Source organism: Dipodomys spectabilis, unplaced genomic scaffold, assembly GCF_019054845.1.
Source record: "Dipodomys spectabilis isolate Male_0828 unplaced genomic scaffold, ASM1905484v1 ptg000054l, whole genome shotgun sequence".
NCBI classification, from domain to species: domain Eukaryota; kingdom Metazoa; phylum Chordata; class Mammalia; order Rodentia; family Heteromyidae; genus Dipodomys; species Dipodomys spectabilis.
The window spans coordinates 33,678,953-33,695,943 of record NW_024870731.1 but is presented as its reverse complement, the minus strand read 5'-3'; the positions used below and the strand labels follow the sequence as shown (position 1 = coordinate 33,695,943).

The 16,991-nt window shown below is 37.5% G+C and overlaps 1 protein-coding gene across 1 annotated transcript in view; it reads left to right on the top strand.

Moving 5' to 3' along the window:
* Cntn3 (contactin 3) overlaps positions 1-16,121 on the top strand; it is a 216,329-nt gene extending 200,208 nt beyond the window's left edge. Inside the window, exons 19-22 of the mRNA XM_042679994.1 lie at positions 818-1,004; positions 12,557-12,669; positions 13,536-13,704; positions 15,729-16,121. Coding sequence (XP_042535928.1) covers positions 818-1,004; positions 12,557-12,669; positions 13,536-13,704; positions 15,729-15,829 — 570 coding nt within the window. The 3' untranslated portion in view covers positions 15,830-16,121. The remainder of the gene's footprint in view (positions 1-817; positions 1,005-12,556; positions 12,670-13,535; positions 13,705-15,728) is intronic.
* The last annotated feature ends 870 nt before the right edge of the window (positions 16,122-16,991 follow it).

Genomic DNA, 16,991 nt, shown 5'->3' with positions numbered 1-16,991 from the left:
GTTAGTAACTGATTTTATTCCCATACAAGGAATATATTTCGCATGAGCCTTTCATTGGCTTGTGTTTCCTTGTTGATTTTTTTTGGTTTAATGGGAAATCCATACTTATCCAAAGCATAACAGAATTTATAGTAAGTATATATTTTTATTTTTCTAGTTTGTTGTTCTTTTTCCCCTGTATAGTCTCTCTCTCGCATTTGTATCTTAAACCATTTGTGCATAGTCCTTTATAATAAATCTAAGATTTTTGTACAGCAAGGAATAATGTAATATATGTGAAATACTGTGCTATGCATTTCTATCAAAATCAACTGTTTTAACTGGCTTCCAGTTGTCTACTACAACATTGTATACACAAATTGATGTCTTAGTATTTGCCTATCACTGATGGACAAATCAATGGCAAGTAACTTACTGATGATTTTTAAAAGTTTGTTTTCTTCCGAGAAGGGAGGGACAGAGCTCATGCAGGGCTGCTAGCATTCTGACCACGAGCTTGGGTTTGGCTGGTCAAGGATTGAGAAAGGGGAACATGTTTCTCAGTTAAATATATACATTTCCCCTTCCTTTTTCCAAGCACATGCACTGGTTGTACTCAACACTCTGGATAGGTCTGCTTCATTTGATTTCATTATCTATTTTGATTCAGGTCCCATTTCTGTATATTCATTGCTAAGGTGCAGAATCTAATCTCTAGAAATATTTCTCCAACAGAGAAGAAAACAAAGTACAGTACCCATTTTAATGAAACCACTGATTTGGGGCAAAGGTAGTATTTCGTTTGTCCCTTGAATGTTTTATGTCTGCTGTCTACTAGGTGCAGTACTGGAATCATGGGGGAGAAGAAGAATCATCCAGCAAGATAAAAGTGACGGGAAACGAGACATCAGCCAGGCTCAGGGGCCTGAAGAGCAATCTGGCGTACTACACAGCTGTCCGGGCCTACAATAGTGCGGGGGCCGGCCCCTTCAGTGACACAGTTAATGCAACCACCAAGAAAACTCGTACGTACATTTCCCGTTGTTTTGAATGTCGAAGAAAAAAAGCCTATATTAAAAGTAAGCGCCTCCTTTATCATTTTAAATGGACAACTAAACTCATCAGTCGCATGGAATGATATAAACCCAGCACCACACATAAACCCAGAGCCCTACATATCAATCTCTACGATTGCCCTAAATCTCTTGTTTTAGGTAGAGTCTTCCATGTGAAGATGAATGATTCCTTTGAAAAAAATCTTAACATGTAGTCTTTTTTCAAAATGTGAATAACTTAATTTCAAGGGCTTCATTTCATCTATTATTAGTTTCCCAAAGTTTGGAGGCTATTCATAAGCATCAATAAGTGAACGTTAATACCAAAGAATATAGAGTGGGTTTTTTTTGTTTTCTTTCTCTTCTCACATTATTCGAAAGATAGCAATACATTAAAAGTTGATCATCAAAAGCTATTGTCCACATGAATATAATGATACTTTAAAATATTAACCTGAGACATCAATGTTACCTACAAAGTCTCTGAGTATTTATTATATCTATAGTTGGCAAGTAAATCCATCAGCTATAACGAGAAGTTAGTGAGCCTGCATAATAATCAGTGATAGGTATTTTGGAGTGCCCTGCAAATATTTTAGTTAAATTGATAGCATAGATATACATAGTGATTGAATTGTAATGCTGCATTCCAACAATGTAAGCCTTTGAGTTTTGTCATTGTTTTCTTCATAGCTAATGGTGATTCACAGTATTCCATGTCACAAGTACTCTGTGCTCATTTCCTCCCAGTTTCCATTGCAAAAGAGAGGGGGAAATGAGGCATGAAGAGAGTAAGTAACTTTAGCACATTGACATTCAAGGTTGCTGATGATTATTTTCCTCAATCATTTTCAAAATTTACTTCAGTAAATATCTTGATTAACTTTGTGTAGGAATAGACTACCATTATGCTTGATTTTTTTTTTCTTTTTGGTCGGTCATGGGCCCTGAACTCTGGGCCAGGGCACTGTCCCTCAGCTCTTCAGCTCAAGGCTAGCACTGTACCACTTGAGCCACAGCACTACCTCCGCGTTTTCTGTTTATGTGGTGCGGAATTGAACACATGGTCTCATGCATGCAAGGCAGCACTCTATGTCTGAGCCACCTTCCCAGCCCCTATGCTTGATTTTTAATTACATTAATGCATTTATACATGGTGTATCATGTCCAAATTTATGTGAAAGCCTATGGTTAGTGGCTGAAAGTGCAATGAACTCCAATATTAGAAAACGGAATCTGATGGGACTTTGCTATTATTGATAGTTTAAAACATAGGTAAAACCCTACTGCTTGAGATGTTAGCCAGTGCTAATTATTTGGGAATTTTGTGTTTATCTCTGCATTATATGCAGAAAAAATGTGTGGCTAATAACTTGTTAGTACAGTGAGCTTTGCCAAGCAATAGTTGAGCAGCAAAACACTTTAATCCCTTAGAATCATCCATTTGTAAGCAACCTAGTAGTATGGGGATTTAACATTATCTTTACCTAATTATTATGGGAAGTCTGATCCAAACTTTTATGCACAACATATAGTTGCTGTTAGATCATGGAGTATATTGATTTGGAATCACATAAACGTTTTGTATTTATAATTTTCCCTAAATGTAATTTGATCTCCCAGTAGTAAATTTGAGTTATAAAAGCTTAAATATGTATCAGTATTTACAAATTAAAAGCATAGCCTTAGTAGAAGATTTTGATTACAAAACATACACACATATACACACACACATTCACATGCGCACACACACACACACACACACACACACACGCATTCACATACATACATGCAAACATGATGCTGGTGGCTCACAGCCATAATCCAAGCTACTCAGAAAGCAGAGATCTGAGGATCTTGGTTTAAGGCCAGCTTGAGCAGGAAAGTCTGTGACACCTACCTCCAATAAAGCAGGAAAGTCTGTGACACCTACCTCCAATAAAGTGCTAAAAAAAAGCCAGAAGTAGAGCTGTGGCTCAAGTGATAGAATACTAGCGCTGAGGTAAAAGAAGCTCAAGGATAGTGCTCAGGCCCTGAATTCAAGCCCCAGAAATGGTGCCAAAAAAAAGCAAGGAAAGTTGTCCATTTACTCTGACTCAACAATCAACGTAATTACTATACACTAGGAACCACGGTTGTAATAGACAGCAAGACAGCGTGGTGGCCTCAGTGAAGAGCTTAGCGAATTGGGAAGATGTAAGGGAGCAACTGATTATAGGACAGAAGGGATATAATAATAGCATGCAATGAACAGCATAAGATTCCAAAAAGAAGCAAAACTCTTTTATAATTTAGTCTAAAGTAGAAATTTGTGCATAACAATGATGATGGTAATTATGTTATTAATTGCTAGTTAGTGAACAATTTCCAGCCATGCATGGTCCAAGCCCTTTTTATGTATTGATTCTTAATTCTCACAACAACACCATGGCTGGAAGTTATTAGCATCTTCATTTTAGAGATGAAAAGTCTGAAGCCCATGAAGATTATAGAACGTTACAGAGATGTCAAAGCCAGTAACATTGAAGTCATCCAAAACAGGCATCATTTTAACCACGGTCATCTTCTCGTGAAACCACATAAACAGAATATTCACAGTTTATTTAATACTAGTATTTCTTGTAATTTGCTCTGTGCTTAAGGACTAATTAAGGTGTGCAAAGCTAGACAGGGGCTATAATCTGGTAGAAATTTCAACAATTACAGTACATAAATTCATACTCTTCTCATGCTGTTCATCTAGATTCTGCACATTAGTCTGTAAGTTTTAAAGAAAAGTTTTCTACAGTAAGCGGGAAATTCACATAGATCATTAAAATGCCTTGTCATCTTAAAACTGTCTAGAAAGACCATGTGCTAATTTTTAAATTGTTAGGTTAATAATTTTCCAAATATATATAAAACAAAGTAAAATGGAAGATTTCAAAGCTATTTATAAAAATCATTGTGAGTGGCTTTTAATAGTCATCCTCACCTTTGATGATGCTGTGTTGAAAAACAAACTTTACAATTTAGGCAGGGGTGGGGGAATATAGTTGTGGAGATCAGAGGGAAGAGATGGTAGGGGAAAAACAAAGAAGGCAACAATGCTTGATAAGAAATGTACTCATTACCTTGCTCATGTGATTATAACCCCTCTGTAAAGTATTTTCACAAAAAAACTTATTTAAAAAATACAAAATAAAAAAAAGATACAAAGACAAAAAAAGAGTTTTTGTAGGGTTCTTGTGATTATCACTTCAACAGAATTATCTGTATGCCTAGGGTGTGAAGAATCAAGATAATGTTTTTGGTTATTGCTACCTGTTTTAGCCTCTGGTTTGTGAATTTTACTCAGGTAAAGGCCTTTCCTCCGTTATTTGGCCCAGCCCAATCCCAACACATAGCAACCACTCAATAAATGCTTAATGAATGAATAGATAAATTAAACCTAAAAAAATGCCAGCCTGAAGAACTATTAGTCAGCTGTACTTCCTCTTGACTGCACATTGTGAATTCAAAATCCATGCTGCAATCTTTGACCATCTTGCTGAAAATATATGATTCACATCTTCATAATTAGAAGATTTATGCAAAGCCTCATATCAGTACTGACTGGAGGTGGTTATTTGTGTTTAAATATAAAATAACCCAAAGATTCCCAGTCAGGTACTGTAGTTTCCATGATACACTTATTTTTTAATATCCCAATACATTCACTTCCTAAAGCAATTTTCAGTTAACAGTAATCAAAGATGGGTTTCTGTCAGATAGCTAATCCATAACAATATCATACATCTAATTTGCCTGATGAAGATTGTCTGCCAATTATGAAATCTGCTGATACCTAAAAGGAAATGTATTAATGATTTTGCATCAGAGTTTTCCAGAAGAATCTGAATTCTATTTTGTATATCTAAAAATTCAAATGGCAGTTTTGGGTCTCACTAAGGCTGAAACCAAGCATAAAAATAATATCATCATTGTTGAATAACACAAACTCAGCGCCAAATGAGAAGTTCTGGTTTTTGTTGTTTGCTGTTTGTATATGTGGTGTGTATGTGTGTGTGTGTGTGTGTGTGTGTGTGTGTGTGTGTGCGCGCACGCGCGCGCGCGCGCGCACGCGCGCATGTGTGCCTGCACGCATGTGTATGCTGACACTGGGGCTTGAATGCAGGGCCAGTGAACTATTCCTTAGGCATTTTGCTCAAGGTCGGTGCTCTATCACTTTAGCCACACCTCCACTCCTGGCCGTCACATCTGTTTGTGGTTAATTGGATATAAGAGTCTCATGGTTTCTTATTTGAGCTAGCTTTGAGCCTTGATCCTCCAATCTCAGCCTCCTGAGTAGCTAGCATTAATGGACTGAGCCACCAGATCCCAACTTTAAACTGACCGTTTCTTAAATTAAGTTCTTGATCACACCTTCCAACCACCTAAAACCTCTCTTCTATCATATCCTCCATTTCATCACAGTGAACCCCATTATTTCTGTACTGCAGGCTCCATAGCTCAGAGTTGCTCTTCAGTCTTCTTTTTCACTTAGACCAACAATGGGTCTGGAATCAGGATTCAGAATGTATTCAGAATCTGCCAATTCTAGCTGATTCCATGTCTCTGGTGGAACAGGATTGTGGCCACTAACTGGGTAGCCTATTCCCCTCATTCCTTCTGTAGACCAGAGTATGGTCTACAGAGAAGGACCTTCTATGGTCCTCAGTATGTCACATCCCTGCTCAGCACCGCCTATCAGAGAGAGTATGTATGTGTGTATACATATATATATATACACAAATGTATGCCTACACATGTATATATATATATATCAGTATACTGGGTATATAGCTACATATATACACATATCTGGATGTATATTAATAGATACATGTATAATGTGTATAAGTACATACATACATATATCTGATAAATTCAATATAGGCATATGTGTGTAATGTATATACACTTACATAATACATTCCTCATTTCTAGGTCTTTATTCAGATACAGTCTCAATGTCACTTGACTGCCATTTTTAATCCCTGCCTCCTTCCCTGTTCTATTCTTATATTCCTAAGAGCCACTACACAAACACACCATGTTGTTTCATTCTATTACTGTCTCCCTAACAGTTTCAACTGAAATAGCATGTTCTTCAGAGAAGAGATTTTTACCTGGTTTCATGGTTGGTACTCCATTCTTGAATTCTGTCTCCGTTGTCTACTCAGTTGGGATTCAATAAGTATTGTTAAGCAAACAATGACCATCTCTAGCTCTTCTCACAGTTTTCTGTATGATTGTAACCTAGTTTGCTATTCAGAGTAGCAATATTGCCACAGTACCTCAATGGCTATTTTCTGTCAGCTAAAAACCTCAGGGGATGTTGGCATCTTCTTTGTGATGATTATGCTCAAAGTAAGTAGGCTTCCCTGTGGGTCATCTCAGTCTAAGGTCCACATGAGAAACAATGGTGGTCCATCAGAAAAGTCTGATGGGCTTGGCTTGAATCAAATGTCAGACCTGACTAAACCAAGAGTACCTTTCTTATCTGCCTTATTATTGTACATGAATATCCACTTAAGAAAATTGTGTAATATTAAATGGCACAGTCAGTTTTCACATTTGGTTTTTTTTGCTTTTCCAACTGGAAACTTCATCCATGAAGTTAAGCCAAAATGAATTTAAGGAAGCCAGATAAGTATGGCCTCCAAAACTGAAAACGAATTGTGAATAAAACAGGTGCTAAAAGAATGAGTGAATATTTCATCAGTTTTTAATAAAGTGAATATTTCTGCCTGAAATCTTGTTTGGAAATGGTAAGGTTTTCAAATATACAATTTAATTATATACTCATCTACTCTAATGTATGGTTTAGTATACACACTAAGGCAAGCTGTCCAAATCTTTGATTTGTAGTTTACCTTCTCAGTTTTTGCCATTTGTTCAGTTCCCCTCTACTGATACATACTTAATATTTTTATTTAAAACTAATTTTAATATCTTTAATAAATGTGGAAATACAAACAAGAGAATATAAACAAGAGAAACAGTATCATGGCTATAAGACGTTTTCACATGGTGGTTAACAGTAAGAAGTAGTTCTAGGAAATATCTGCCAACCTCTGTCTTAGATACTTGAAATCTATGAGTATGCTGTTTTTGCTCCTGGTTTGTGATGTGAGCATTGAGGGGATATTAAAGATGAGATAAAATAGGAATTTCCCTCCAGATGATTGGATGTCAGTTGTTGAGTTTTTGCTGTGCCATGCCACAAATCTTCTACCACCACAGTGGTGTACTTTGCATGTTGATAGGCATCCTTGGGTTTACCAGTGCTACTTTATGGTTATTACAGGCATCAGCCAACTTATTCCCTATTCAGTAAGCTCTGAAGAAAGACAAAAATGCATTATTGAACTTTGCTAGAATTCAGACAGGAAGTTTCAGCAAATACAGACTCAAGTAAATCTTCTAGCCAAGTTTTTAAACTATATGAACTTTATTTTATAAGAGCTGAGAACTGTTTTGAAAATATATCCCACTTGTCCCCTGGAATCCTGTGGAACATGGAAAATGTCCTGTTTGTGTTTTTATAATCCAATGAGAGAGAACATTTGGACTTGGAAATTACAGGCATGAAAAGCAAAAGAAGACTTTTCTTGGTGTTTTAAGTTGAGCCTCAAAGCCAATCTTTTCTGAGTTTTTAGATGAGTCGAACAGTGGCTATGTGTTATATCTTGAAGTATTAGTCACTTTCTTGTGATTTGAAACATTGACTACTTTTATACTGGTCGCAGTGATTTCAAGACAAATTATCTCATTATTGTTTAGAACATGTCCTTTAGTTATCTGATTGTTACAGCCTAATCAAAAATGTTGATCATCTCAAGTAATGTCCAAGTGCAATTTGTACTTTTCAGCTACTGGTGTAAGATTCACTTCCATGAAAGTCATCTTATTACCATCCGGTAACTAAGGCAGAGAGTCCAGAAACATACTGGGTTTTGTATAATTAATCACAGCAAGCATATGTTCTTCAAGTTCCATATTTTCAAAGTTTGCCAGCTTCATTCTCACTACAGGGACAAGACCTCACCCTTGAGAATGCCACACAATAGTGTTCTTCTGGGAAATTGTGTGTGTGTATGTATATATGTATGTATGTATGTGTGTGTATCTATCTATCTATCTATACACACACACACATGCACACACACACAAACACACACACACACACACACACACACATATATATATCTTGTACAAAATTTGAGAAGGAAGGAAAAAATTCACTCATAATCCTGGCTCCCAGAAATTCAATCATAAGTCCTCATATTATATATATATATACATATGAGGTTTTATTACATATATATATATATATATGTATATATATATATATATATATATATGAGGATAAGAGCTGGGAAAGGAGGCAGGGTGGGAGGTGTAGAAAAGAGGAAAGGATAAGAAAGCACAAGAGTAGAGAGAATCTGGAGGGGAGGGAAAGGGAAAGGGAGTAGATGGAAACAGAAGGAAAGGAAAATAATGGAAAAGAAAGGAAAAGGAGAAAGGAAGTCGACAAAGACCATTTTGCTTCAATGCCATCTCTATTATATAACATTTAAAATTACCCATATAATGTTATAGACTACTGTTAGCCATAAGTCTATTGATACCTTTGTAGTAAGTAAATTTGGTGTTACTATTCTCTTTTTTAGCACACGATCAAAAATAGTTGATCTTACAGAGGAAAAGTATCTGTAGCATATTAACATTTCAAAATGTAGACCAGATATCAAGTTAAGAACTCAGTCAGCTTGGTCTTGGTTGAACTTACATGAAGAATAGAACCTAACATGAACAGTCCTAGAAGATATTCACACAGCTGCCTCTTACCCAGTGGGCTAAACAACAGTAGGCATTGGGCAAAGAAGCAGTGTTTCTGGACACCGGAAGAGTCAGACTGAGCCCATTGTGCCTCTATAGTTTACCTCTCAGTCATTGTGTTTCTTAGCAAGTTTAAAAGAAAAATTTGGCAGCCAGGTACATCTCTATAAAACCAGCACTGAGATGACCACGGTAGGAGGGTCACAAGTTTGAGCTCAGCCCGTGCTACATAGGGGAACCCTGACTCAAACAGCAACAGCAAAATTATAACTGTAAGAAATTACACAGATGATCAAATTTACTATCTTTACCCTTTTTAAATGGCTTGTTAAGTAGTGTCAAGTCCATTGACACTGCTGAGCGAGAAATTACCAGAATTCTTTCCCCCGAGGTTCTATACCATTGAACAACCTCCTCTTTCCCCTCTACCAGCCCTGATGTGCCACCGTTCAACTTTGTGTCTCTGAATCACATCACTCCAGATATCTTCTACACTGGGATGCTAGCATAATTGTATTTCATTGATTGCCAGTGAGAGAATTCTATTTCTAAGGCTGAATAATATTCTGTTCCATATATAGACCATGTTTTGCTTATCTCTTCATCTGGTGATGGATATTTAAACTTAGCTTGTGTCTATTTTTCCAACTATGAATAATGCTGCTATGAACATGAATATGAAACTTCTTTTATAACTCGCTAAATCCAGGTGACCTCTTATTGCAATACAAGGTACTGAGGATTGAGTAAATAATATTATGTAAAAGCATATTCTGCCTATCTTTCATGTTGGAGATGCATGCTAAGCACTAGTTACTAACAAGAGAATCTTAAACATGGAACAAAATTTTATCTGAGCCAGCATATCCCAGATGGTGTTTTTCTTACCAGTGATATTAAGAGAGATAATTATTAAAATGAATCACAAACATTTTTCTAATTTTTAATATTTAAGGTGAAACATTTAATTCATTTGTTCTATAGAATACCCCTAAGATGTACGTAGCATATCCAGGTCTCTGTTGTATGAATAATAGTTCTTGGAATGAGACTAAAATGGATGTTCGTAGGCTTTAGTAATAACAGTTTTTAAAATAGAGTAACACAAATGATATCTGACTATCTGAAATACTGATGTTATTCTAGAAGAGCAGTCAGACTCAGTACAAACTTCTTTTATTTTTCCTCTGCTTTCCTGTTTCCTGATTTGTTTTTCTTTTGTCATTGCAAAAAGTATTCATTTCTGACTGAAGTCATCTATTTTGGGACTTGGGAAAGATAAACTTCAATTTGTAGTCATTACTTCTGCAAGCCGGGTGCTACAACTCCAACTTTCTCTCACCTCTAAGCACACATCTTCTGGCAAAACACACCTTGCTAACAGATATTGTCTGAGCTACGCCAAATCAAACCTGTTCTATTTCTTTCCTTCTTTCTTTTTTGGGGGGGAGCGGAGCAATCGCGGGGGGCTTGAACTCAGGGCCCACCCGCTGTCCCTAAGCTCCTTGCTCAAGGATAGGGCTCTACCACTTTCAACCACAGTTCCACTTCCGTGTTTTTTTTTAATGGTGATTAATTGGTGATAAGTCTCATGTACTTTCCTGTCTTTGAACCACAATTCTCAGATCTCAGCCTCCTGAGTAGCTGGAATGACAGGCATGAACCACCAGCACAGCCAAACCTGTTGTTTATAGTGGCTGCTCTCAGCCTTAGGGAATCACAGATGGGAGCTGCACTAACAGGTGTCTTGTCCTGTCATCTGCTGAGCACCCAGAGGAGCTCATTAGTATTTCAACCCTGAGCAGCTGCCATTGTTCTTCCTTTCTTCTATTTTAATCACAGCCTTCGCTGACCTTAACTCACTGCCACCATCAGATCTGCACATTCAGTAGTGATGAGGATATTGTAAACAACAGAACTCCTTGTTTGGTGTTATTTTCCCATCTGCTATGTTTCCCTCATGGTGTGAGTTTGGAAATTCCTCTGGAGAGACAATCTTTTCTCTCATCTTCTCATTAAAATTTCAGTTAACCAAATCACATCCTGTGCCAAAATCCAGACTTAGCAAGCTATGCCAGCACTGTTTGGAGCAGTAGTGATGCTGTTGACAAACGAGTAGGATGTTGGTTGCTTTGCAATCGATGACAAAATGCATATCCTGTGTCCCATCTATGACACTGTTGACAAATAGCATTGACCCCCACCCCACCTCCCACACGTTCCCTGGCTGGTCTTCACTGGAGAGAGCGAAACTATGCATCCAGTTCATAAACCTCAGCGCGTTTCATTAATTCTGTCCTGTAATCCTCATTAACTTTCTAGTGTTCTTGCCCAATTTTTCTCAAAAATTGATTTAAACTTGGAAAATGGAGACTTTAAAATATGGACTCCCTGTGGCAATTTTTCAATATGTGTAGCTTGATCCTTCATGAGAATAAATCCCAGTAAAACCTTATTTTTGATTGCCTCCCATTTTTGCTCATCTCATCATCGAAGACTGGCTTTAAAATCAGCCACACTTCATTTCGTGAAACTTTAATCTGCTCATTTGGCCATTTCTCTCGGCCTCTGTGTGTGTCAGGACAAGCCGAACTGTCGGCTGCTCTGGGTTCAGCAACAGCCATCCCTCTAGTGGTGGATGAAGGAATTTCCTTTTCTAGCAATGTTCTCAAGGGGACTTGAAATGTAATGGTTACTAACTGTCCCAACCACTATGATGAATGGGATAAGGTGGATTTTTCTCACAATTGAGGGGAAATACTCTTAACTCACACAGTGACACTAAAGAAGGATATTTTTAGGAGAAGATCACAACGTCTCAATAGCTATGTTGTGCATATGATCATATAAAATATTTATCAAAATGAACTCCAGGAAATGAAAACAAGAGGTTTTTGGTTTTTGTTTTTTTTCTTTGTTACAGTTTCTCTTTTCCTTTTGTCTTATTTGTTAGCTTATCTTTTTGGGGTGGGTAAGGGGGCATGGAAATGGCAGGACAAAGAGGGAATAAATGCAGCAGTAGTACTCACTGGATACTATGTTAAAAATGAACTGTGCAACTTAATGGGGGAGAGGGGTAGGGAAGGGGAAGCTGGGAGAAAACAAGGGAAGGGGTGACACTGTTCAAAAAGAAATGTACTCATTACCTGATTTATAAAACTGTAACCCCTCTGAACATCACCTTTACAATAGCAATTAAAAAATAAAACAAGGAAATGTAGAAGCCATGTTCAGATGGCTTACCACTGTAATCCTAGCTTCCTCCTAAGGAAGAACTGAGCATTGTGGTTTAAAGCCAGCTTGGGCAGAAAGTCTGTGAGACTAGTATCTTCAGTGAGCCACCAAAAAGGAAAACAGAAAAGGAGCCAGGGCTCAAATGGTAGAGCACCAACCTTAAGCAAAAATTCTAAGGGACAGTACAACCAGGTCCTGAGTTCAAGCCACAGTACCAACATATATATTAGAATAGAATAGAAATAGAGAGAATAGAATAGTGGACACTAACTCTTCCATTACTTTTTCTAGCTAAACTTATGCATGATGCATGACTGAAGAGCTCTACTTTGACAGCAGCCCTGTGTTAGCCTTTTATTTGCTCCCTGTAAAATATTACTCTGTACTCAACTCGGTTCAAATTTCTCATTTTACATTTCAAGCTCCCAGTCAGCCACCAGGAAACGTTGTGTGGAATGCTACGGACACAAAAGTATTACTTAATTGGGAGCAAGTGAGAGCAATGGAGAATGAATCAGAAGTAACGGGATACAAAGTAAGTAGGTTCATTTTTATAACACTTTACTATCCTGCTTTTGGCAACATGCAAGGAAAGCTAGGATAAATGGATTTTTCAAAGGCTTATGCTATGGTTTCTGGTATAGGTGTGAAGCTTCAGATAAAAAAGGTATTTTCCCACAAATATCTACTTTTTCTGTTGGCTTTTTTTTGTGATCTGTGGTACTGAGATTTGAACTCGGGGCACCTACTTGCTAGGCAAATATTCTGACACACAAACCAGACTTTTTTCTGCCTTAGTTCTTCTTCAGATAGTTTTGGTCCTCCTACCTCTGCCTCTCATGTAGCTGGGTATACAGATATGCATCACCACACCCAGCTTGCTTGTTGGAATCCAAGTGTCCCTAACTCTTTTCCCTGGACTGGTTTTGAATCATGATCCTCCTGACCTCAAAGCCACCATGCCCTGTCCCTGATTTCTTCAGTTGAAAATGACATGGAGTAATCAGCTCATGTTGGAGTTTCAGACCTGGTATTTGTTCATTGTGTCTTAGCCACCGATGCTCACCACATCACTACTTTCAATTTCCTGCGATTTTTCTGTCAGCATTCAAGGTCCACACAGTGTGGCTCTGGACTTTTTCCACAGCCTCGCCAATAGCCACCATGGCCTAGTTCTTCTGTGAAAATTCACTGTGTCTCCAACTTCCAGGTTTCAGAAACTAGGGTTTCTGCTCTGTGCTAATCTGTAACCTTAGGCCTAGGGACAAAGCTGGAAATGTGGTTTATGTTCTGGGAATAGAGAAAGCCAGACAACAACACAAGGTAATTCAGAGTGATGAGTTTTGAGAAGGAAGTAAAGCAGCCATTCTGAGAAGTGTGTCATCTGCTCCTGCATTTTAGGTTTTCTATAGGACTAGCAGTCAGAGTAATATACAAGTGCTGAACACAAATAAAACTTCAGCAGAACTTTTGCTGCCCATCAAAGAGGACTACATTATCGAAGTTAAAGCCACAACGGATGGAGGAGATGGTACCAGCAGTGAGCAGATCAGGATTCCAAGAATAACTAGTAAGATGGTTGAATACATTCTTTCCATCGTTCATATGAGGGCTCTGAGCACCCATAGTGAGCAGATCACTGCCCCTCCCCCACCCATGTTTTTCTCCCAGCATGCCTTTCATCTGAGTGCTGAGAAGGGTTAAACCACAGATATTCGCAGGAGGAAGTCACTACCTGTGGTTGGAAAGCAAGAAGATGGTGACAAGAATAGAAGACATTGAAAACCTATTTGAATTATTATTTGAATTTTTTTCCTCAGTCTGAGCAATACCTGAATTTGGATTATCTATTACAGAATTCCCTAAGCATTAAACAAAGCTGATTTGAACCCCGGCACTGATTTCCAACCATAAATATTGCTGGCTCACATATATGATGTTATATTCCTGTAATCCCAGCACAGAAACCTGAATCAGGAGCATTGGAAGTTTGAGACCAGATTGAGCTATGTAGAAAGAGCCTGTCTTTAAAAAAAAATTCATATCTTATTATCCCAGTTGTTTTCCTCCTACAAATTATAGAAAAACTTACTAATCCAGTAGCAGATTGTTAAGTTCATAAGCCATTTAAGGATCAAATTTAAAAAAAAATAAAAAAGTAGATTGCTTATTTCAGGTTACACTAACTTTTCTCTCAATAGATGAAACCTCTTTTCTACAGAAATTACACTTTCAGGGTAAAGGAAACAAGAGTATCACATAAATATTTTAATAGTAATAATGGTAGTAGAAACTTTGTGCCATTTTAAATCCCCTGTTTAGAGTTTTCAGCTTCAATTAGAATCCTTGTATTTCACATTCTTCCTATTCTGTTCTGTAGATCCTAGTGCCATAAATCCCTTTGCTCCTTGTTTTGATTGATTGACATCGGCCTAGTCTATAGTCATGGAAAACTTAAGTCTGAAACTGTTGTCTTCAGTCACAGAAAAGGAATGACCTTACCCACAGCGATGTAAGAAGGGAGGAAGTTCATCTTTCTGCTGAATCACATAGAGCCATTCTTCAACCAAACCAACCGGCCATTCTTGGTAGAAAATGGCAGCTATGTATCTGACAATTAAGCTCTTCAGTAAATGTTCATTAAAACTATTTAGAACTACAGATCCTTTTCAAACTACATTCACTTCAGTAGAGCAAACTAGAAATTCAATTTATCATCATCATCAGTACAGGTTATAAAATAATTAACAGCTTGCCTCTTGTTGCCTGAAGAATGCAAGGTAGAGTTAACATGAGACTATTACGAAGTGGTCCTGTTGACTGACATAAATTTTATGCCTCTGAGGGTCAGACTTGATTTTTAGCATTTTGGGGCTGCTGAGTCAAATGTAGCCTTTATGCCTTACTCTACAGCTTTGCTGAGCTTGCATAGACTATGACTGCATGGAGCTGGAAACTTTATTGATTGTTCTTTTAAGAGATGATATTTTATACTGTGCACAATAATTTATCTGCATAAAATAGAAATGAGCAGATTTTTTCCCAACCCTTTATTCACTAAAGCTTTCTTTAATTAAACTTCCAAATTATCCCATCCATTGTTTGTGATCCAGTATAATTGTTTTTAAAATGATTAAGTTGTTTTTCCAATCTCAAAGTTACTACCAAAGGAACAAAGGCTGGAATCATGTATGAGCACTTAAAACATCACTCTTTGTATAGGTATCCTTGGCAATGAGCGTATGCTACCTTGAGGTTAAAACAAGAACTAATAATTAATAACTTATGGTCCTCAGATTTACACCATTTACAGGGGAAGCGTTGCTTTTGCTATATCACTCCATTTGGACTGCTGCAAAGAATAACATAGATTAGGTGTCTTAGGACTATAGAAATGTATTTGTCACAGTGTTGGAGAGTAGGAAGTACAAGACTAAGATGCCAGCAGATTCAGGGACGTTGTAAAGACCTCATCAACACTGGGCGACAGGATTTCAGCATATGATTATGGAGGAGATTTGAACACTAAGCCCCTAGAAGCCAGGCCACTTTTGGTATAATCCTTATTAATGAAGTGTTTATCATCTTTGACAGATATGGATGCACGAGGATCCACTTCAGCTATCTCTATGGTCCACCCTATGTCAAGTTATATGCCTATGGTACTGTTCTTTATTGTAAATGCTTTGTGGTAATAATTATTCTTTTTTACTAGATCCTGGAAAGTCCCTTGCTTAACTCCCAAAAAGAGTGCTTTCCTGAAACACAGTGATTATGCATGGTTGATTTTTTTTTCAACTCTATGTTTTGAACTTTCTACTTCATTATAGGTAACATATGAATATAATAAAAAAAAACACTAAGTCCTTTTAGAGGAATCTGAAATGCCTTAATATTTACTTGATTAAACCAAAGGAATTTACATATTACATACTGCAGACTTTTGATATAAATGTTCTTAAGCTATGAGTTTAAGCACTGCCTATGATAATGACTCACACACACACACACACACACACACACACACACACACACACACAGTTTTTACTACATTGAAAAAGCTTGTCATTTAATCTCTCCCATTAGTACAGAATTATTGTCAGACTTAATCAGTATGGTTTTGAAATAGAGATTTTTAAATTCCCCAAGGGTGAAAATGCATTTAAGTAAATTATCCTGTGGGAAAAGGATGGCATGTGACTCCAAAGAGTGACAGAACATGCTTCCCTCATCTTAAGAGAAGGGAGTTTGGTTTAGTGTATTCATAAATGGTTGTGAGACTTTACAAACCACTTTGCTCTCTTGTTCCTCTCAGTTACCCATCTATAAAATGGGGAGGTAGTAGCCATTCAATCTGTCTCTACCACTTGAAGTAATTGTTGACAGATTAAAGAGGCAACATGGAACATATTTTGTCCCCTCAAATGCAGTGTTCCTGTGTTAAATCTTGGCTATTAGAAAGGTCTCAAGACCAGCCATATGTTTCATACTTGCATTCCATACTCTAGAATAATGCTCTTGTTTCCTTCAAAGACAGAAAATTGAAATGAGTGCATTACAGTCTTTCTCAAAAATTCAAACATATTTAATGAAAAAAAAATTGTTTCCTTCACACTGAAGAACAAACTTTTAGGCTGTATTCAATTTGGGTGGAAAAAAATAAGAAATGACCTGAACCTCAACCCAAATATTAAACTCATGGCCCACAATTATTCATTTCCAATTTCTGATTCAATTAGGGGGGGAGTGTGCTGCCCCCTTCCTTCCCTCTTTCCCCCTCCCTCTCTCTCTTTCTCTCTGTCTCTCTGTCTCTGTCTCTCTCTCTCTCTCCCTCTCCCCTTCCCCCCGCCCCTTCTC